The 20,950-nt window shown below is 48.5% G+C and overlaps 2 protein-coding genes and 1 non-coding gene across 13 annotated transcripts in view; all 3 read right to left on the reverse strand.

Moving 5' to 3' along the window:
• SAG (S-antigen visual arrestin) overlaps nucleotides 1-3,908 on the reverse strand; it is a 41,380-nt gene extending 37,472 nt beyond the window's left edge. For 5 of the 8 annotated variants that reach the window (XM_070468451.1, XM_070468453.1, XM_070468454.1 and 2 more), the window contains exons 1-2: nucleotides 3,259-3,908; nucleotides 2,720-2,809 (exon numbers count right to left, since the gene is read on the reverse strand). In XM_070468451.1, coding sequence (XP_070324552.1) covers nucleotides 2,720-2,809; nucleotides 3,259-3,505 — 337 coding nt within the window. In that variant the 5' untranslated portion in view covers nucleotides 3,506-3,908. Of the gene's footprint in view, nucleotides 1-71; nucleotides 2,252-2,719 lie in introns of all 8 variants that reach the window. The other 3 variants (XM_070468456.1, XM_020893902.2, XM_020893901.2) reach the window with 2 other exon arrangements.
• Nucleotides 3,909-4,011: 103 nt separating this feature from the next.
• Nucleotides 4,012-20,950, reverse strand: part of ATG16L1 (autophagy related 16 like 1) — a 43,529-nt gene continuing 26,590 nt past the window's right edge. For all 4 annotated transcript variants that reach the window (XM_020893911.2, XM_020893910.2, XM_020893909.2 and 1 more), the window contains 8 exons: nucleotides 18,977-19,047; nucleotides 18,261-18,332; nucleotides 9,726-9,846; nucleotides 9,353-9,458; nucleotides 7,319-7,468; nucleotides 7,171-7,218; nucleotides 6,306-6,407; nucleotides 4,012-5,509 (listed from right to left, as the gene is read on the reverse strand). In XM_020893911.2, coding sequence (XP_020749570.1) covers nucleotides 5,416-5,509; nucleotides 6,306-6,407; nucleotides 7,171-7,218; nucleotides 7,319-7,468; nucleotides 9,353-9,458; nucleotides 9,726-9,846; nucleotides 18,261-18,332; nucleotides 18,977-19,047 — 764 coding nt within the window. In that variant the 3' untranslated portion in view covers nucleotides 4,012-5,415. The remainder of the gene's footprint in view (nucleotides 5,510-6,305; nucleotides 6,408-7,170; nucleotides 7,219-7,318; nucleotides 7,469-9,352; nucleotides 9,459-9,725; nucleotides 9,847-18,260; nucleotides 18,333-18,976; nucleotides 19,048-20,950) is intronic.
• Nucleotides 11,412-11,673, reverse strand: LOC139035369 (small Cajal body-specific RNA 6). Its single transcript, XR_011488033.1, has one exon. It is a non-coding gene; the product is annotated as a small Cajal body-specific RNA 6 (non-coding RNA).

Raw genomic sequence — 20,950 nt, forward strand, 5'->3', positions numbered from 1 at the left:
TGACTAATTTTATGTTAATTTCAACTCAATACATTTAAAAATAGTAGAAAAAGAAACTCATTTATTTTTACCTTGTGACCCAGTGCGTGTCTGCATGCCAAGTCACTTCAGGGGTGTCTGACTCTTTGCGAGCCTATGGACTGTAGCCCACCAGGCTCCCGTCTATGGGATCTTCCAGGCAATAATACTGGAGTGGGTTGCCATTTCCTTCTCCAAGGAAATTATTTATTTCGGCTGTGCTGGGTCTTCATTGCCACACTCGGGCTTTCTCTAGTTGCGGTGTATGGGCTTCTCATTGCAGTGGCCTCTCTTGTCACGGAGCACAGGCTCTAGGCATGCATGGTTAGCTGCTCCATGGCATGTGGGATCTTCACAGACCAGGGATTGAACCCATGTCTCCTGCATTTCAAGGCAGACTCTTAACCAATGGACCTCCAGGGAAGCCTGTCTTTTCTTTCTGCTGATTCAATTCTATTAAATAAAAACTTTTAAGAGTACCCACTCTGTGCTTAGCATTACCTGAAAGTCAAAGATACGGTTGATTCTGAGACTTCTGGCTTACGACCCCTTAGAACCTCTGCTGCCCCTTCCGGGAGCAGCAGAACATATGGCTTTCTTTCAATTTGGCTGTGCTGGGTCTTAGTTGCAGTCTGCAGGATCTTTAAGTTTTGGCATGAGAACTCGGTTGCAGGATCTAGTTCCCTACCAGGGATCAAACTTGGGCTCCTTGCATTGGGAGCTCAGACTCTTGGCCGCTGGTCCACTAGGGCAGTCCTTCATATGGTTATTTAGAAACTGGACCGCGTACAGCCTATCTTCTTACGGGCATGGCTCACAAGCATACCTATCTACTGTTTAAGTCTGTTTCTCTGGAGAAATGAAGCCCAGAGCCTGACTTCCCCTGCTCTCTTCCCCAGGTCCTAGGGTGGGAGCAAATCCACAGGCCTGGCACACAGCAACCTCCAGGGTGGAAGTTCCTCGTGGTGGTGGTGGTTTAGAGGCTGTCATGTCCGACTCTTTGTGACTTCATGGACTGTGTAGCCCATGAGGCTCTCCTCTGTCCATGAGATTTTCCAGCTAAGAATACTGGAGTGGGTTGCCATTTCCTTCTCCAGGGGATCTTCCTGCCCCAGGGATCGAACCCCAGTCCCCTGCATTGCAGGCAGATTCTTCACCAACTGAGCCACGAGGGAAGCCCACGATGTTCCCACGTGGGATACACACATCACTTATGGGAGGAAAGTCAGCCAAATCCAGCTGGGACCTCAGGTGCCAGAACCGCTGTGGAGATCCTCCTCCATGTCCCCATGCTGCTGGGCAGTGCCCTGCAGAGGCAGGCAGGGCTGCCCATGCCATCTGCTCCAGCCAGCGGGTAACAAAGGTGACCAGGTGGAGCTACAATTGGTGCTACAGACGCCTGCCTTCTTAGTGCATCGTCCTTGTTTCCCTTGCTGATGGCAAATGAATGGCCAGATGAGGGAAGTCGCCGTCTACCAGTCTCCCTGAAGCCACCTGGCCATGCCCGCTCACAGAAACGGATGCTCGTTTGGAACCACTACATGTCATGGCACTTTGTTATGCAGCAAAAACTAACTGGATCTTGACTTAAGCAAGCCAATGCACTGGCACTATCATGAGAACTCAAACACGGACTGGATCATGGATGACACTTTTAGTCGCTCAGTCGTGTCCGACTCTTTTGTGACCTCATGGACGGTGGCCCGCCAGGCTCCTCTGTCCATGGGACTTTCCAAGCAGTAATACTGGAGTGGGTTGCCATTTCCTTCTCCAAGGATCTTCCTGACCCAGGGGTGGATGACGCCGGGTCTCTGTTAATTCGGAGGTGTAACTATGGCATGGTGTCCTTATTAGGTTGCATGCTGATCTAGGGGAGAAACTGCATACTTGAGGTTTGCTGTAAAATACTCTGGAAAAATTGCTGAGAGGCAGGAAGGGAGCTCCAACACTGGTGTTTCCTCCGCCCCTGTGGGTTCTGGATCCTCCAGACGTGGGCGCTCCCATCACGCCCTCTGCTCGGGGTTGAAAGAGGGCAGCTCGGCGCCCAGCAGGATCCACGAAGGAGAGCTGGGAGCAGCTGAAGGCCCACTGTGGCCAGACCATCGAGAGGGCGGAGGAGCGTCTGGAGGGGACACAGGGAAGTTGAGGCACAGGTGGAAACCAGAGCTCCGGGAGACAAGAATCGTCTTCTGGATGCGAGTCCACTCTCGCGGGCACACACCACACATCTGACCTGTTTCCACAGAATCCATGTGAATATGGGTACGCTTCACTTTACTCAAGATTTTCAAAGTTTACTGGCTTGAAAACTGGGCGTTTCTAGTGAGCGGGCTTTCAGTAAGACAGAGGACGACTCGGTGCAGACGAGCCTGGGCAGCTCGCCCCCTGGAAGCCCTCCCACTGCCTCACACTGTGGGTGTCCCTGGGCACCAGTGCCCGCCTGGGGACCAGGACTCTGGAACAGCTTCTTGCTTAGCTGGGAAGCTCTCCCCCAGTTGTGACAGGAGACCCTTCACCTCTGACAGAATCTGAGACCCCTTATGAAAACAGGCACGACTTGCAGAAGGTTTCCTCACTGGCCCCTGCCTCTCCCAGGGTCCCGCCCAGGCCGTGAGCTTCGAGTCCATGCTCTCGTTCCCCAAAGTCATGGTTGGCTGAGGCTATGCCACAGGCGTGAAGACACACAGGGAGCTTGGTATACCTGCAAAACACGGACTTCCCCAGCACACACGCTCCTGCGGTCGGGGCAGGCCCCTCTGTTGTCCAGGGTCCACACGAAATTCCCCGTGTGCTGTGATGTGAAAAGACACATTGAGGCCTTACCAGATTTGTCAGATAAAAGGTGAATGTGTGCACAGTATATGCTTTACAAGACAGACACAGAACTTGATACATCACATGATTCTGGGAAGTGACTTAGGGAATATAAATTTTATTTTTGCCTGGGTCAGGTGGCATACAGGATCTTAGTTCCCCGACCGTGGATTGAACCCATGCCCCTTGCAGAGAAATGCTGAGTCCTAACCACCGAACTGCCAGGGAATTCCTGGGAATATAAATTTTAAGTCTTGAACTGTCAACCTGAGACATGCCAATGTCGGGATCAAAGCCCACCCCAGCTCCAACCAGCCAGGACTCACTCAGGGATTTTAAAAACTCCCATGCCCATTCCTGCCCTGACAAATGGAACCAGGAGTGCCGGGGGAATGGCCCAGAAGACCTGAGAGACAGAGAACAGACCATGAGGGGGAGGGAAGCATGTTCCACCTCGGTGGGAGCCCGGCCCGTACCCCAGCGTTGAGTCGGGTGAGCTGAAGAGCACTTGCCAGAAGCAGAGAGCAGACGTGCTCCCCTGCAAAGTCAAGGAAAACAGGACAATCAGGCTACTGGTTTGCTTGCGTTCAGCCTTTCTGAAGAATGACTTACCTCCTTGAAGGTGACTGCCATGGGCTCCCCTCCTTCCACTGCCCTCAAGACTTCGGATCATGATGAAACCTCAACTCGAGCTGCTGGGCGACTGTGTGGTGATGGGCTGGACAGAGGTCCTCGGGAGCAGGGGGCATACTCCAGGGTGACCCTAATTTGTTATGGCACAAGGCTGCTTCTAGATATCTTGAGCTGCTCTGAGGAAATTTATGCGCCTTCAGCACAGAAGGGGCCTGGCGGCTGAGAGACTCGTACAGTTCACAGTCTAGTCTATGGACAGCGTCTCAAGTGCGGGGGCCCGGGCTCCTATGGCCACAGCGCGGAGCACGCCACACAGCTACCAAAGTCCCCAGGAGAGCCTCCTCTAGATTCAGTGAAGATCTGCAAATAATGTGAAACTGGAACACTGACGTTTATAGACAGCAGTAACAATGAACCACGAGGAAAGGCACTGGGAAAGTACTAACCGTTATTTATAAACAAATGAGTACCAGGAAAATAAATGAAAGAAATAGCTTTCTGCCTTTAGGATGAAGAGGAATAAAATAACCACCAAGAGGCATGGAGTTTTGAAAAGTATATAACAGATTTCTTCTTTTATTTACAATCAAGTTCTGTTGGGCAACATAATTAAATAAATAAAAGATGTGCCCTGGCCTGTGAACTTCAACTCCTCTCAACGCAAGTCCTCTGGACAGCAAATGAGGGAGGTGAGGGCCGGGGAAATGGGGCACGTGAACCCCCCGCTCCTTGCCCTGCCCTAGCACTCGCCCCCAATAAGTGTCTGGAGAACAAGAATGGGAGGAAAAAAATAAAGTGCAAATGAGTAACTGATAAAAATTAATGGTGTTTCAGCCGCTCAAAACTAAAATTTTATAAACAAGAAAGATGGTAAAGATACACGTTTGTTTTTAAAAAAAAAAAAAGAAAAAAACTGCACAGGCCAGTTTTTCCCTGGCCTAGTCACATGTCCTGAAATCTAAAGATGGCATTCCATGCTTCCTGGAATGGGCTTCCTGCACTAAAGCACCGAGGGGGTATTGCACGTAGGCCTGGCAAAGGGGCGTGACCCGGAACTGCTGGCTCGGGGATAACACACCCGAGGCTTCCGATCCCACCCACCAGCCACCCTCACCCCAGCGTGGCGGGAAGAAGGTGGCGGGCTGGCGGCTGGGAAGTTCCAGGTGATTCGGGAAATCAGTCTTCACTGCTTGACAGCACACCCGCTCTTCTGGAAAAAGTGTTTTGCGCTTCCTCTCCTACCCCTGCCCCCATTTTTTTTTTTTTTAATGAACAGATTTATTTCTCAGCCAAGAAATAGAATGTAGAACTGTTGGCAGCAGGGGTGGGGAGAGGCAGTTTTGAAGAACACTTTGGGAGAGCGAGGGAAATTCCAACAGTGATCAGGTGAGACCAGAGGAAGAGCCTCTGACACAGACACAGAGCAGCAGGGAGGACCCCAGGCCACGTCTCCTCAGAGGCCAGGGCAGCCCCCATGGGCTACCTGAGGGCGGGGGTCCTGTTCGGGTTTCTGTTGATCCAACGATTAAAGCAGGTCCCCTGGGGAAACGACCCAAGGTGACAGGACATGCATCAGGCCAGGCCCGACCTGGGAGGACGGGAGAAAGCACGGGGCAGCACCAGCGCCCTGGCATGGGGGCGCCTTTGGCACTGCCGCCCAGGGGAGAGTGCGGGCGCCCGCGCGCCCCCACTGAGGTATGCGAGGCGGGCGCCAGTAGTGTTGTTCTCGCCCCTTGAATCAGGGCAGGACCTGAACCCCTGGCTGAGGGCCGCAGCGTCAGTGTTTGCAGTGTTAGCTGTTCCAGGCTGGCAGGGGTCTCAGCCGCGACCCTCAGGGACCCTGCTCGCAGGCAGGCCCCGGCCCGGCTCAACACACCCCCTGCCAGGACAGAGCCGTGGGGCCCGCCGGCTCCTCCAGCTCCAGATCCGCACTCTCCCGACGAGGGGCTGTCAATACTCCGACCACAGCACGGCCTTACTTCCTTTGTCCACAGTGACCACGTGGGAGCCGGCGGGGGACCAGGCCACCGCGTTGATGGACGAGCTTCAAAGGGAGAGGTGGGGACACGGGTGAGACCTCAGTGAGCTGAGCGCCAGGCTCCCTCGCCATCAGGGAGTCAGGCAGGCCTGTCCCAGCACCTGGTTTACTCGCCAGTGTGGCCCTCCCACGTGCAAACAGGCGCTCGCAGAGCAAAAGAACTTGGAGGAAGCCCGCCGTGGTTCTAGGGGGCAGTTTAGGAAGGAAGGGAGCCAGGCCTTATCACGTTTGCCCTCAGGGAGTAGCTCTGAGTGAGTTAAGAGCGACACTGCAGTCTCTGAGGAGCGCAGCAAGGCGCCTGGCTGGGGAGCGGGAGATGCGCCACCATGAGCGGCGGCCCCGGCCGGGCCTGCCTTCTCAGCAGCAGCTGAGCTTGTGGGGACAGGACGAAGCTGAGACAAAAAGGTGCCTGGGGCAAAGTATGTGAAAACCAGTGGTCACAAGCAGTCACCTTCCTGAGGAAAGGGACTAGAAGGGAGACGGGGCCGCAGAGGAGGAGGGCAGTGAAGGGGCAGGAGGACGCGGGGGTGCGCACACGATGAAGAGGCAGAACACGGGGCTCCAAGCCTTTCTCCAGTGGCCGCCCTAACTGGAACGTCCTGGAACATAAAGCAGCAGGACCTGGCGGTCTGCGGTTCGCTGAGAATGGCCCCAGCTTCTCTCCACTGACCTCACCCGCAGCAGAGAGCCCGAGTGGACATGGCCCTCACGGGGTCGACCTCGGGTCCACGCCTGGGAGAGCACCAGGCTCTGGGATGGAGCCACAGGCCTGCTTAGCACCTCAGAGGGGCCGCCGTCTTACCTGTGATACTTTGAGAGGACCTTCTCCACTTTCCCGGACAGCACGTTCCAGATGTACAGCGAGCCCTCGGCCGCACCCGCTGCCACGTAACTGCCGTCAGGGCTGGAGGACACACAAGAGAAACAGCGTTCGTCACCCACTCTCAAGTCAGCGTCCTCACGGACCTCTCCCCAGGAAGTCAGGTTTGGTCTTCGCTTATGAGTCAAACTCATGACCACTCCGGGGTACCCAGAAACCCCAAGATGCTATTCACAGCCGTTTTGGCTGAAAGCTGCTAGACCGTTATCTGGCCTCACCAGCTGATGAGAAACGGTGCCAGCGCAGCACTTCCTGGGGGCACACGTCCCCAGTCATCTCGGGCACACAGGGAGGTCAAAGGCAACCCCAAGTGGCGAAGGGTTTCCCTCAGCTGGTGAACTGCCCGGTCACACGGTCCAGCGAAAGCAGAAAAGGAAGGAGGTGAGGACTGTGGAGGACCTTCTCCACAGCACTGGCCCTGACCGTGGCAGTGTGTCTGGGAGAACAGGAGAGGGAGGGAGCCCACCCTGCTGTGCCCCAGGAACTCCCCACGCTGCCCGGAAAGCTCTCAGCGCTCTACTGCAACGAGCAGACAGAGGTGAACAAGCCCGTTTATCACCGCAGCTTCCAGGAGGGCACACATTCTCAGCCACGAAGGGACACTTCAGAAAGAGGGAGTGACAGCAACGTCTAGGACTGAACTTGCAGGTACGCTACGGGACACTTGCTCACGTGGAGACACTGTACAGATTCAGCTCATTTCCCAGTGGGAGGAGGTCCCTGCTCTACCCTGAGACGAGCCGTGTTGGGGAGGGCGGGCTAGGGCAGGAGGCGCCCCCCAACTAACCTGAACACAGCTCTCGTCCAGTCAGAGCCACACTTGAAGCCCGGTGCGCTGAAACAGACGACAAGGCACCGTTACCCTGGAGTCCACGCCACTCAGGGTGTGAGTGCAGGCAGGCCTCTGGAAACCCAACCAGAGTGTCCTCAGTTACCTGAATGTCTGCCTGACAGCATTTATTCGTAGGTCAATAATTTTCAGCAGGTCATCCCGAGAGCAGCTGAGGAGTTCAGTTCTTTCTGGGTTTAGGTCCAGGGCAGTGATCTTTCCCAAGAGCTCCATCTCTCGGACAATACTCTCTGATCTACGAAAAAGATGGAAAATCTGAGAAAATTTAACAGAAAGGTCAGAACTTCCCCATTCCAAGCAGGGTGGCATGCCATGGAGCGGGAAGGGTAGTCAATTCAACAAGAACGCAGTAGTCTTCAAGGACAACAGAAGCGCTCCGAACCCCACACAAACAACCTCAGCCTCGGCTTTTATTATTTTGCCATCAACAGATTCTATTAAGTAGTTGTGAGTATCAGAACTCTGAAACTGGTAAGAATTAATTTCCTTGCTCATTTCTGAAATACAGTAATTGCAATCAGAGCTTCTGATCAGTATGAACTAAGCAGGGCTACTATATAATTTGTTTTACTTCAATTTTATCATTTCAGCTTCTCCAAAGAGATGTATATCTGCTTTAGCGGGTCTGGGCTGCCTTCTACGGACAAGTGTGGACTCTCCTAGGAATCCTGCCATACAAAGTTCAGCTCCCAGGCCCTCCAACCCATACTGGCGACTCTAGACGTGGAGCCCGGACACCCTGGCCACCTCTTCTTCTTCCTTTTTTTCTCCCAGTTCTCTGGGCCGCAGTCCACGCCAGGTCTGTGAGTAGCCATCCTCCACTGAGCCCTGCTGGTGATATAGCCAAAGGAGCTGCAAACCCTCCTGTGGTCATTCTGTTGTAAACTTTCGATGAAAAGATTTCCTATCCCAAACCATAATGAAGGCAGAGAGTTTACTTTATTGCTGCCGCTCCACCTCCTGGGACTCAGGGCCTTCATCTGTTAAATTAGGGGATGGACCAGGAGCCTTCTAACATCCAGCTTAGCTCTATAATTCCATACTTCAGTTCAACTGTCAGCCAACCAGTACACGTGAAACTAATCACAGTTGCCCACTTCTAACCAACCCAACCTCACCCTGACTAGACGCCTCCCCTTTTTCTCCCCACACCTGGCCCATCACCGAGACCCCAGCTTTCTCTCCATTTCCAGCCACTCAGCCCTCCTGACAGCTCCCTGAGGGCTGCCCTCCTGTCGCCTCACACACCAGCTCTGATGAATCCACTCTCATGTCTTCAAAGTCCTCCTGTGAGGATGTCTGAATTTTTCTCCCATCCAACTTCTCAAAAATTCTGTTTTCCCAAATATGCTATTAGAAGCTGCCAATTAATGCCCTTTTCTGAATATGTTCACAGCATCCTCTCCCTAAATCTGTCGTTTATTCTCCATCTTGCTTTACTTCTTTCTCCCCTTCCTCACCCTCCACATCTAACCTGTAATGAGCGCAGTCCAAACTCTCCCAGGAACCGACTCCAGCTCCACGTTGCCCTCTACTGCCCTGAGTTCAGCTCCTCAAGGCTGCAGTGATTTCCCTGCTCCTCAGACGCCCTCTAAAACGGCGATGTAACTGGGAAGAAATCTCTTGCTAAACGCCTGACGGCTTATATATAAGATCACGTCATTCATCAATGGCGCGCAGAGCCTACGGCAATCCGATCCCACCCACCCTGATACCTGCTCTCGCCTGACTCCCTGCCAGCTGCCCTCTGGGGCTCTTCTCTAGGCTCATCCTGCGAGACAGTCTTTAACATCCTTGGACAGCAGTGCCTAGCCCTGCTTCAGTACACCCTGCAGACTTGTATGTCGGTCTCCCCAGTTACGCTTGAATCTACCTAACAACCTAGTTGTCCCACTGTTTACCTGGCAGCTAGTAAAGTGACCAGTGAGGACACAGGCATGCTCAGAGGTGACGACTGTGACATTCTACTTCAGGGTAAAGAATATCCAACAGGGAAGATAATGTCGGCTGGAGCCCATTTCTGCCATTTCCAGGGCAGCAGTAGAATCCACACACAAGACACCATCACAGTTCTAGCGCCCTCTCATCCGCCTCCCCACCAAGCTCGTGGGTGCTTTACCGAATATCCCAGAAACGAATTTTCTTGTCAAAATGCCCACTCATCACACACTGCTCTGTGCAGACAATGTCATTGCAGCTGGATCCCGCAAATACCGTCTTTATGCCTAGAAGAACACCGAACACGAGCAGTCAGGCAGAGGCCCCTCTGTGATGTGAACCCGACGCAGCTGCCCTCTCACCCTTGTTTAAGGCGTCGGAACTGTTTATTTAAATGAAGCTTCAAACTTGAAAAACAGCCCCTACATCATCACCACCCGATATGAGACACACTTGAAAAAGTGTTATCACACTAAATGCAGGCTTTAACGCAGAAACAAACAGCTCTGCGGTTAGTATCAAATCTTTCAGACACAGAGACTGAATTTCCTCACAGACTTTGCTGCGTAGATCCCAGAGTTTGAGGGTCCGGTCGTGACTTCCAGAAACGATACGTGCGTTGTCCAGCAGGAACTTGGCAGACAGCACTTTGCCACTGTGTCCCGTGAGCGTGTGCTAGGAGACAGAACACAGCCAGAGTGAGCCTCTGGGCGTGACGCTGGGAGTCAGGGGCCAACTGCCTGGGAGCCAGCGCCTCCAAACACCCTGAGGTCCAGTCAGGGGAACTCAAGAGACAAAAGGATGATCGGCTCAGGGAAACACCCAGAAAGCCTGCCTCTGGGTACTTCCCACCAGTGAGGTATCAAGATGAAGAGAATAATCTCTCATCATAAATTTTTAAAAAAAGGCTATAGAAAAATAAAACATCCAACACCACTAGAACAAAGTTCACATGACCACATCCTCAGAATAAAGGAAGAGCAGGCAGAGGATCCAGACAGACATTTTTCCAAAAAAACACATACAGACAGCCAACAGATACATGAGAAATGTAAACTGGTGTAGCCGTTAAGAAAACCGTATGAAGAAGCCCTCCAGAAATTAAACAAAACTGAAACCCCGTATGATCCACCAATTCTATTTCTGGGTACTTTTTCCAAAGAAAACAAAACCACTAATTTGAAAAGATATATGCACCCCTATTTTCATTGTAGCATAAATCACAACAGTTAAGATATGGAAGCAAGCTAAGTGCCCGATGGTAGACAAATGGATAAAGACATGGTAAATATATACAATGGAGTATCAAGTCATAAAAAAAGAATGAAATTTTGCCATCTGTGACAACATGGAGGAACCTAGATGGTTATTATGCTAAGTGAAATGAGTCAGACAGAGACGAATATCACACAATTTTACTTATATGTGGGATCTAAAAACCAAATTTAACACCATACAAAACAGAAACAGACTCAGATATAGAGAACATACTGATGGTTGTGGGGGGTATGAGAGAAAAGATAAGTGAGATTAAGAAGTACAAACTCCCAATTACAAAAGGATTCACAGGGATGGGATTTGCAGCCACAGAGTACAGTTAATAATACTGCAATGACTTTGCTGGCAGATGACAGCTGGATGTATGTGATGATCATTTGGCAATGTATAGGAATAATGAAGCACTATTTTGTGCATCTGGGATTAACAGTGTGGTAGGTCAATCTGAAAAAAAAAAAGGACGCATAAAAACAGTATAATGAAGTACTCAGTAAAGGCTCTACCAAAGACAGCATACAGAACGCAAACAAAAATAAGATATCTGCATCTAGTCTTATTAGCCAACGAAATGGAAAAGAACAATGCATATACTAATGGCATCTACTTAATATTATTAGATTTATGCTGCCTCTTTAATCTTGTCTGTTACAGAAAAATAACGTTTGTCTTCTCCCAAGCATAAAAAAAAAACACATGTAGAAACTTCCTGAATCTGCATCCTCTACTGAGGCTAATTACACAACTTAAAAAGGGGGGGAGGGGATGAGCACCTTCTTGAAATAAGCGCTACTACAGATACCTGTCTGTACCATTCTTGCCATTTTCTGGAAGTCAGAATTATAAAAAGTCAGTGTCCTATTTAAAGTCAGACCAGGCAGGATCATTGGAGGCATAATTTATAAAAGGAAACATCAGGACTCTTTAAATAAACAATTAAGACTTCCAGGCGTTTTTCAATCAGAGGTCTCAGCTTGAAACGTCAGACCACAGCCAGAGTCCAGCATTCCCAACAATCACATCTTTTTGTGACCAGCTGTCGGATGCCAGCCATGGCGTCTCCCCGGGAGGCCAAGGAATGCAGCACTGGGTTGTAACAGAGGGTCGCTGCCCTCTGCCCATCACTGCACTACTGGAGCCCAAGGGGAGAGCCGGCTGGGGGTGGCAGGGATGCCAGGAAAGGATTTGGGGAGTCAGCCAAGTCTTTCCTATTTCTCAACATGGATCAACATATTTATGTGGAAATCTCAGAGGCTCAGAGGGCATTCAGATATTCACCAGTGTTTTTTATAATTTTTTTAAGGGGCTTTTTTTTCGGTTGTTGTTGTTTCAAGGCTTGTGGGATGATGGATTTTAGTTCCCCAACCAGGAACTGAACCTGGGCCCTTGGCAATGAAAAGTATGGCATAGTAACCACCGGTTCGCCAGGGAATACCATCCTCACCACCCTAAAAAGCAGCTTCTAAAAGACCCTAATATATTTACTATAACTGCTACCTTCCTGGGTTTCACTCCAAATCCCTGAGCTGAGATCTCAAAGTTGAGAATTAACATTTTAGAAACCAATCTTCCTTCTCTGCCCAGTAGAACAACTCCACATTATCACAGGAACAGAAAGCTCAGGGCCGCATGTACTTCCCCTCTTAGAAAGGGAAGTCTGCCCAGACTCCAAGACTCCTTCCTCTCATGTTTAAACCTCTCTGAAGCTGGAACAGCATCCTACAATCATGGCCAGCCAGGTGGCAGCCGTGCCGAGGCTATGTGACAACCCCCTACTGATCCTTCTGAAAAGATCAAGCAAGCTCCAGCAACAAAGCTCATGTTAAATGCAGTATGTTTAACCTGTTCTACTGAAAAATGCTCAGCAGAAGTCATCTAATCTGCACAAACACTGGGGAGAGACCAAAAGCTCGTGCAGGCACTTCTCATGCTATGTAAGCTATTAGTAGAAAACTATTTTCACCAAAAAATTACAATCGCGTATCACACACACCAGGAGGAAAAAACATTGCTCGTTAAGTGGGCAATGCCAATGCACTCACTCTGCTGACCCTAACTGCATGTTAATATGGAAATATCCCTACAGATTTATCCACTACATTTTTGTTTCTTTCTGTACATTTTTCCCCCCAGTTGGAGTATAACTGTTTTACAATGTTGTGTTAGTTTTGTAACCCACTGCATTCAAAACTGCATACCCTGGAATCCACTTTTTATTTCACGGCACAAGCAATTTTCCATGTGACAGCTGAAAATATACAGTTTGAGGGTCTCAATGTTTGGCCAGAATACCCTGGGTCTCTAAGTCTGTAAAAGACTAATCTTTTCCTCATGCTGCTTAGAAGGGTGACCCATGCACATGGCACACAGTTGACCCTCTAGAGTTTTTGTAATGTAATTAATATAGGCAAACAGTCTATAATAGTTAAACAGGCTTCAAGTAATGAGATTATAATCTAATTGAAACTTCCTTGGCCAGCAGACACCTAGATCCCTTTAAAAGTTTCACAATCAGAAATTATACTGCAATGAATATCTATGAGTATAAGGCTTCCTTGTGACTTATTTTCTAGCTCTTCACATGTGTGTCTTCACAGTTGGACAAAACCTGAATGAAGCTGGCTAATTCCATCTCCATGCTCTCAATGGTATGAAATTTAGCTCCTGCAAGGAGATCCAACCAGTCCACCCTAAAGAAAATCAGTCCTGAATACTCATTGGAAGGACTGATGTTGAAGTTGAAACTCCTGATGCGAAGAGCTGACTCATTTGAAAAGACCTTGATGCTGGGAAAGACTGAAGGCAGGAGAAGGGGACAAGAGAGGATGAGATGGTTGGATGGCATCACCGACTCAATGGACATGAGTCTGAGTAAACTCTGGTAGTGGTGATGGACAGGGAAGCCTGCCCTGCTGAAGTCCATGGGGTCACAAAGAGTCGGACACAACTGAGTGACTGAACTGATTCACTTAAAAATTGATTTTTAAGTTATTTTAAGTGGATCAGATTTATTTCAAGTTCTTTTACCCATTCAGTATTTTTGATACTTATTAATATCTAACATTTAACTTTTGGAACTTCCCTGGTAGCACAGTGGATAAGAATCCACCAGCCAATGCAGGGGACGTGGGTTTGATTCTCAGTCTGGGAAGATTCCACATGCTGCAGAACAACTAAGTCTGTGCGCCCCAACTACTGAGCCGCACACCCTACAGCCTGTGAGTGGCAACTACTGAGCCCACACACCCTAGGGCCTATGCTCTGCAACAAAAGAAGTCATCACAAAGAGAAGCCCACACACCACAAGGAAGACAGCCTTTGCTCCCTGCAACTGGAGAAAGCTCGAGCAAAGCAATGAAGACCCGAACAGCCCTCCCCACCCCTCCAAAAAAGGTAACATTTAACTTCTAACACTACTTCAAGGTTTTATCTTCCTCTTTCAGAGCCAACATGAAGTCAGAGCATGCTCTGAAGTCAGAGCAGCCTGAGTCTCCCAGCGGAGCGCTCTCTGCCCTCGGGCTCTGCACGGGCAGGGCCGCCCACCATGCAGGCAGTAACCATCAACGCAACCAAGACAGGTGACCTCAGAGAAACGCAGACCTTGATGAGGAGGTTTCTGAAATAAAAACCATCATCTGAGAGCCAGGCCACACTGAAGCCCCTTGTCCACATCAGCGTTAGAGAGGTCGGCAGGGCAGGTTCTTCAACCCAGTTCCTCAGTTTTACATTCATCTTTTGAGGGTTTTTTTTCTGGCTTTCCTGGTGGCTCAGATGGTAAAGTGTTTGCCTGTAATGTGGGAGACCCGGGTTTGATCCCTGGGTCGGGAAGATCCCCTGGAGTAGGAAATGGCAACCCACTCCAGTGTTCTTGCCTGGAGAACTCCCGTGGACAGAGGAGCCTGGCGGGCCACAGTTCACGGGGTTGCAAAGAGTCGCACACGACTAAGTGACCCCACTGTAAGATTGTTTAGGCAGAGTTGAAAACACCCTACCTTGAAAGGCGTCTTCTGGAACGGACCCCTTTCAGCACCAGGCTGTTTCGAGGACACCTTTCCCGAAAGAATTTTAAAGCAAGCACTTGACCAGCCGCTCTGGCCTTCTGGTCTCACCCGACACCGCCCCCTCAGCATACGAGCTGAGGAGACACTGACCAGGGCTTGCATCTCATGTTTCAGAACACAGATGCCCATTCAAGCCTGCTAACATCCTCTGCAAAATATAGCAGCCAGAGCCTCCTGGGCAGGGAGCCTACTCACTTCCTGGGCCCTGGTAAGGGTTTCATGTGGTTTCTGTGGGTATGCGAACCTGCTAAAAAGGCCTTCTGACCGCCTTCACACATTTACCAAGTGAGAGGGCACGGCTGTGAGCCCTGGTCCAACACAGGAGGCTACAAGCCCTGGCACCAGCCCCCAGCTCGTCAGCATCCAGCTTGGGGCTCCAGCAGCTCCTCCAGCGAGACTCGCCCACCTCTGCAAACCAGCTCACTCTACCTCCAGGTCTCCTCCGAATTTCAGACCCAAAAGCTGACACCTAACTGTTCAGAACTCTTCTACCAGGTACAAATACCATCCCGCACCAACTCCTTGTTTCACTCATCTAAGGGCCTAAAATGTAAGGAAGGCTGTATGTCCCTTTGCACTCTTTTGACAGTTTTGCTGTATCTCAGTTGAAAATGATTCAGGCCAATGGAACACAGGAAACAGCACAGGCCTCAGTCCCAAGTCTCATCTTTTCATCTGTTCAGCGCGTGACCCCAGGCAATTCTGCGGGCTTAGCTAAGCCTTGGTTTTCCCATCTACCTACCTCCCCTGGATTCCTGAGAATTAAAAGCAGTAACGTATATAACATAATACAGCTAGTGGATGCAATGAAATTCTAGCAGAATTATTTAAATCCCTAAAGGATGATGCCATCAAGATTTTGCACTCATTATGTCAACAAATCTTGAAGACCCAGCAGTGGCCACAGGCCTGGAGAAGGTCAATCCTCAACCCAATTCCCAAGAAGGGTAGTACCAAAGAATGTGCTAACCATCGGACAACTGCACTCACCTCCCATGCTAGCAAGGTCATACTAAAATCTTGCATGCTAGGCTTCAGCCAGACGTCCAAGCTAGGTTCAGAAAAGGAACAGGAACTACAGATTAAATCATCAACATTCGCTAAATTATACAGACAGCAAGGAAATTTCAGAAAAACATCTATCTGTTTCACTGACTACACTAAAGCCTTTGACTATGTAGATCATGACAAACTACAGACAGCTTTTAAGAGAGATGGGAATACCAGACCATCTTACCTGTCTCCTGAGAAACCCGTATGTGGGTCAAGAAGCTACTGTTAGAACCCTATATGGAACAACTGATTGGTTCAAGATCGAGAAAGGAGTAGGACAGGGCTGTCTGCTGTCACCCTGTTTGTTTAACCTATATGCTGAGCACATTATGAGAAATGCCGGGCTGGATGAGTTACAAGCCGGAATCAACGCACGTGGGAAAAACATCAAACTCAGATATGCAGATGATAGCACTCTAATGGCAGAAAGCAAAGAGGAACTAAAGAGCCTCTTGATCAGGGTGAAGGAGGAAAGTGAAAGAGCCGGCTTAAGACTAAATATTAAAAAAACTAAGATCATCGCATCCAGTCCCATTACTACATGACAAACAGAAGGGGAAAAGGTAGTGATAGATTTCTTCTTCTTAGGCTCCAAAATCACTGAGGACTGTGACTGCAGCCATGAAATCAGAAGACTGCCTCTTGGCAGGAAAGCGATGACAAACCTAGACAATGTGCTGAAAAGCAGAGATACTACTGTCGATAAAGGTCTGTATAGTCAAGGCTGTGGTCTTCCCGGTGGTCACATACGGTTGTGACAGCTGGACCCTAAAGAAGGCAGAACACTAAAGAACTGATGCCTTCTAACTGCGGTGCTGGAGGAGACTCCTGAGAGTCCCTTGGACAGCAAGGAGATCAAACCAGTCAATCTTAAGGGAGATCAACCCTGATTCACTGGAAGGACTGATGCTGAAGCTGAAGCTCCAGTATTTTGGTCATCAGATGCGAACAGATGACTCACTGGAAAAGTCTCTGATGCTGGGAAAGACTGAGGGCAGAAGGAGACGAGGACATCAGAGGATGAGATGGCTGGACAGATCACCGACCAAATGAACATGAACTTGGGCAAACTCTGGGAGGCGGTGAGGGACAGGGAGGCCTGGAGTGCTATAGTCCATGGGGTTGCAAAGAGTTGGACACGACTGGGCAAATGAACAATATACATAACACACTCGACTACTGGGTCTGTTTTAAGGTCTGCAAGAGTAATCCAACCCCACTACAAATTTCCACCGAGTAACTGATGGCTACCTAGAGAAGGCATGCCCTAGGACGGACTGTGATACTACCAGAACAGGCTAGACCACCTTTCCCAGCTGAGGATGCAGGACCATCGGGCCTCAACTGAAAACTCATCCGAGCATGGGAACAGATGTGAACTGGGACTTGAGAGGCATCCAGCCCTGCCCACAAGCATCCAGCAGTCCACCTCCCTGTTCCTCCAAGAACATGAAACAGGCCCTTCAGCTGTCATTAGATAGCCGTCTCTGTCATCCTCACGTCTTATGCTTTGCACTTGGATCGTCTTTCAGCTAAGAATCAGGAATTACAACCCTTTGTGTGTGAGCTAGCACCTTGCTGTGCCGTGTTTTAGTTGCTCGGTCATGTCTGATTCCGTGCAACCCCATGGACTGTAGCCCGCCAGGCTCCTCTGTCCATGCGGATTCTCCAGGCAAGAATAGTGGAGTGGATTGCCATGCCCTCCTCCAGGGGATCTTCCCAGCTAGCACCTAACACTGGTTATTTTCCATACAGTTCCTTGAAGGAAATGGAAAGCCCGGTGGTGAGTGAGCAGTGGGTTTCTAGTCATTCTTCTGGCTCCGTCCCTGCACCACAGCCTCAGGCCATTGGAAACGACCTCCCAGACCACTGTATCGCAGCCCCCTGACTCCCTGTAGATTATCTCTAGGAAGTTCATCTTCACATCACACATTCTGCTTGTCATGTGAGTTGACGCACAGGTTTCTATCAAGTGTTTTCTGGGGGTAAATGCCTATCAGTGTCAAGTAAATCTTCCACCTCATCTTTCAGTAGCCTTCATTTAATAAGCTCATGTGAAGGCTGCTTCAAGCTTAATGAGAAAAATGTGTCTTTAAATTAATCTATGTCTTCTAACTAGAACAAAAGTGATATAACCATCAAATTTCTGTCTGTGTATAGAATCCAAGAGACTTCTTGGAGAGTGTGGGTTTAGACTGCAGATTTCTTCAACATCTGAACCCACGGTTCTTACTTTCCCATACACCTGTCTCCTGGCTTTGTGTGAGGTGTTTTATCTCCATCATAACCCACAAGAACTTCTCCATAGCCTACTTTCCAGCTCTACTTTGTGAGGTGATTAAGTCTTGGGGTCCTTAAGAAACACAGCTTACACGCTGGTGCTAAAATAGCTGAAGTTAAGCTAAGACTTACACCTACCTAAAAACCTTAGCTCTTATGAACAGGAGTATCCGAAGTCTTTCATGGAAATGTGATGGTTTCCTACGGCAAATATTTCAGAGCTGGATATTGGACAAAGAACGTGAAGTGGAAACATCAATTTTCCTAAGGAGGAAAGGGCAGGGGGAATCAAGTCTGATCTGCAGGACAACATACAAGTCTCCTAACAAATCACCCTGCCATTTCCTACATATTGTGACTGATACCCAACCACAGGAAGTCTGGAGGCTGTACTAACTTTCTTTCTTAACTGGGTCTTACCCGTAACCGGTAGTCATCCACGGTCCAGATGCGGCTTGCAAAATCATTTGAAGCTGCTAAGAGGTAAGATCCCTACAGGAAAGCAAGGGAGAAGGAAAAACAGAGAGCTTCAGTTCACATGATACAAATTTCCTCATATCAAACCCAAGAATGTTTAGATGACTAAAACCATATACCTGATCGGAATACCGTTATAACCAGAATTCTGTTAACTTGTCAACCCCCGTTTACTTCAGACCTCTCACCTGAGCCTGCTCAACCTTGCCTGAAGGCTGTAGATATTACACCTCCAGCTCAAAATGGAACTCATCCCCCTTTGCTCACTTCCACCCCACTTTGGTAAGTGCAAGTACTAATTCTCTACACCCGCCCAAGTCCATGAGCCCAGAGGCGCCAACTCCCCAGCCTCGCCTCCCAGCTGTCCCCCAGCTGTAGACCCTCTCCTTTCCACCTGCACTGACTCGGCCCAAACCAGAGCCTTTATCAAGTCTGGCGAGATGCTGACTAACTGGGTTTCCACAGACCTATCTTCCCTACCCATCTTCAACCTACTCACGATCAGCACTGACTTAACCTATTGGAATCCTTTTCTAACATTAAGATAGAAAACAGCAGAGAAGCCAGGTAGGTTATTTTTAAATTTCAAGAACCAGAGGTCAAAAATGGTTTCTAAATACCTCTCAACTCACCCATTTCCATGGATATTAGGTACTTACAGCACTATCAAATTCAATGCTTGTAATTCCTGCATTACTGCCAGACAGGGAGCCCTTGAGCTCACATTTGTCTGCATAAAAACAAAGATGCCAACATACCAATTAAAATGAGGCACTTGAAACACAGTGGAAGCTAATTACATGGTCAAAAACAACTTCCCCGCATCTTTACAGAACCAAGTAGTAGGACAAACAGCATAATGAGACCAAAATTTTCAGCTGACCAGTTCGCAAAGCAATGAATGCACAAGAGGGTGCAGAGCCCAGCATTTTCCAGTTGGCTCCTACACGGCTCTTTTTAAGAAATTTAGTGTCATCAATTCCTTTTACAGAAGTGCAGGAATTTAAAAACATGTCAACTGACCTACAGTTTATTTAGTTATTTAACTTACACAAACACATCTTTGTCAACTTAACTATCACTTTCATAGAAGCTGACCGTTAAAATTTCAGAACCCAAGTACGAAAAGAAAGTTTTACTTATAGTTATATAAGCTGGCTAGTCATTAGATTTCCAGTAAAGCTAGTCTGGTGTTTCTGGGATTTATTTGTTCACTCTACCTATGTGAACCTAAGGTTCTGGTGAACCAGTCACCTGCCAGCGCTCCCCTGAAGCCCACCTTACCCCCAGGCTCTCACCGACAGGCCTGGCCACTCACCCCTGGACTCTGCTTGCAGACTATGGCCACCCTGAGGGCAACTTTACAGATAAAAGGATAAATCTCCATGATGCTGTGATTAAACTCCTTCTTTAAAGGGTATCTTAAGGATAACCTAGATAGACAAGCTAGGGATATAGTTAGGGAACCATTCAAATCAAATTCATAAGACAGCAGCACAGAATAGTATACATTTCAATGGACAGCCTTTTCTTTCAGGACTTCTGAATGCTAATAAAAATGACATAAATATGGATTTGGAGCTGTCAAATACATTTATGGCCAGGACTATTAAGTTGGTGAGTAAATCCCTGAATTAATTTGCAAAATACAGCACAATTTAATGCCTTTCCCTGGATCCTAGCTTTCAAAAGATTTTCAAGAGTCTAAAAAAGGTCAACACCTACTAATTAAGGACTTTATTTAGATTATATCTTTATACAGACAAAAATACTATGGCAAATTCTAAAAAATATCTCTGTGCTAAGTCACTTCAGTCGTGTCCGACGCTGTGCGACCCCATCCCTGGGATTCTCCAGGCAAGAGCACTGGAGTGGGTTGCCATTTCCTTCTCTGTGGCTCATGCCTAAAACACTGCTCTGTCTGGCAGGTGACAAAGTGCCAAAACCTCAGCAATGATCACTGAGTGCTAGTCTGCACAAGAGACGGAGCTCAAAAGACCAAAGATCCTCCTGTTTCATGAAAGGCCTTTTGGACTTGGTCTCTTTCAAGATTCAGTAAATATTAGCCATGGGGTGGGGTGGGGGTGGGGAATTATACACCAAGTAAGCCATCTGTGGAGGAAAAATCCTATAATTAGTTAGAACATGACTAATATTTGTTCCTGAAAACTATAAAAAAAAATGCTGCCAGATGTTCTATGTTATTTCTGTAGATTTAGTAGAAATTTTTCATTTTACTAACACAGCTTATGCTCTGGCACAAATTATGTCAGTATTAATTCTGATTAGTGTTCACTTCCTCTTCGACAGCAAAAAGCTAATACTTCTACTAGTGGCTGGATCTCTAACTTTCTTACAGGTATTTTTACTGACCAAGGAGTAAAACGAAAGTATTTCTAGAGCTATTTGTATTTATTTGCAAGGTATAATCAAAATAGACTATCTGTGTAGATATTTTTTAAGTCACCAAATCTCTATTCTTATCATTTTATTATTAAATTTCAGCAATTCACCCAAGCTCAGGTCCTAGCTCACCACTCTGCCCACATAAAGCACCCACATGGATCAAGAAGCGTCTCTGAGTTTTCATCTCTCAAACAGGGGTGATACCCACCTGTCTAACAGCAAAGGGC

Source organism: Odocoileus virginianus, chromosome 5, assembly GCF_023699985.2.
Source record: "Odocoileus virginianus isolate 20LAN1187 ecotype Illinois chromosome 5, Ovbor_1.2, whole genome shotgun sequence".
In the NCBI taxonomy this organism is placed as follows: Eukaryota; Metazoa; Chordata; class Mammalia; order Artiodactyla; family Cervidae; genus Odocoileus; species Odocoileus virginianus.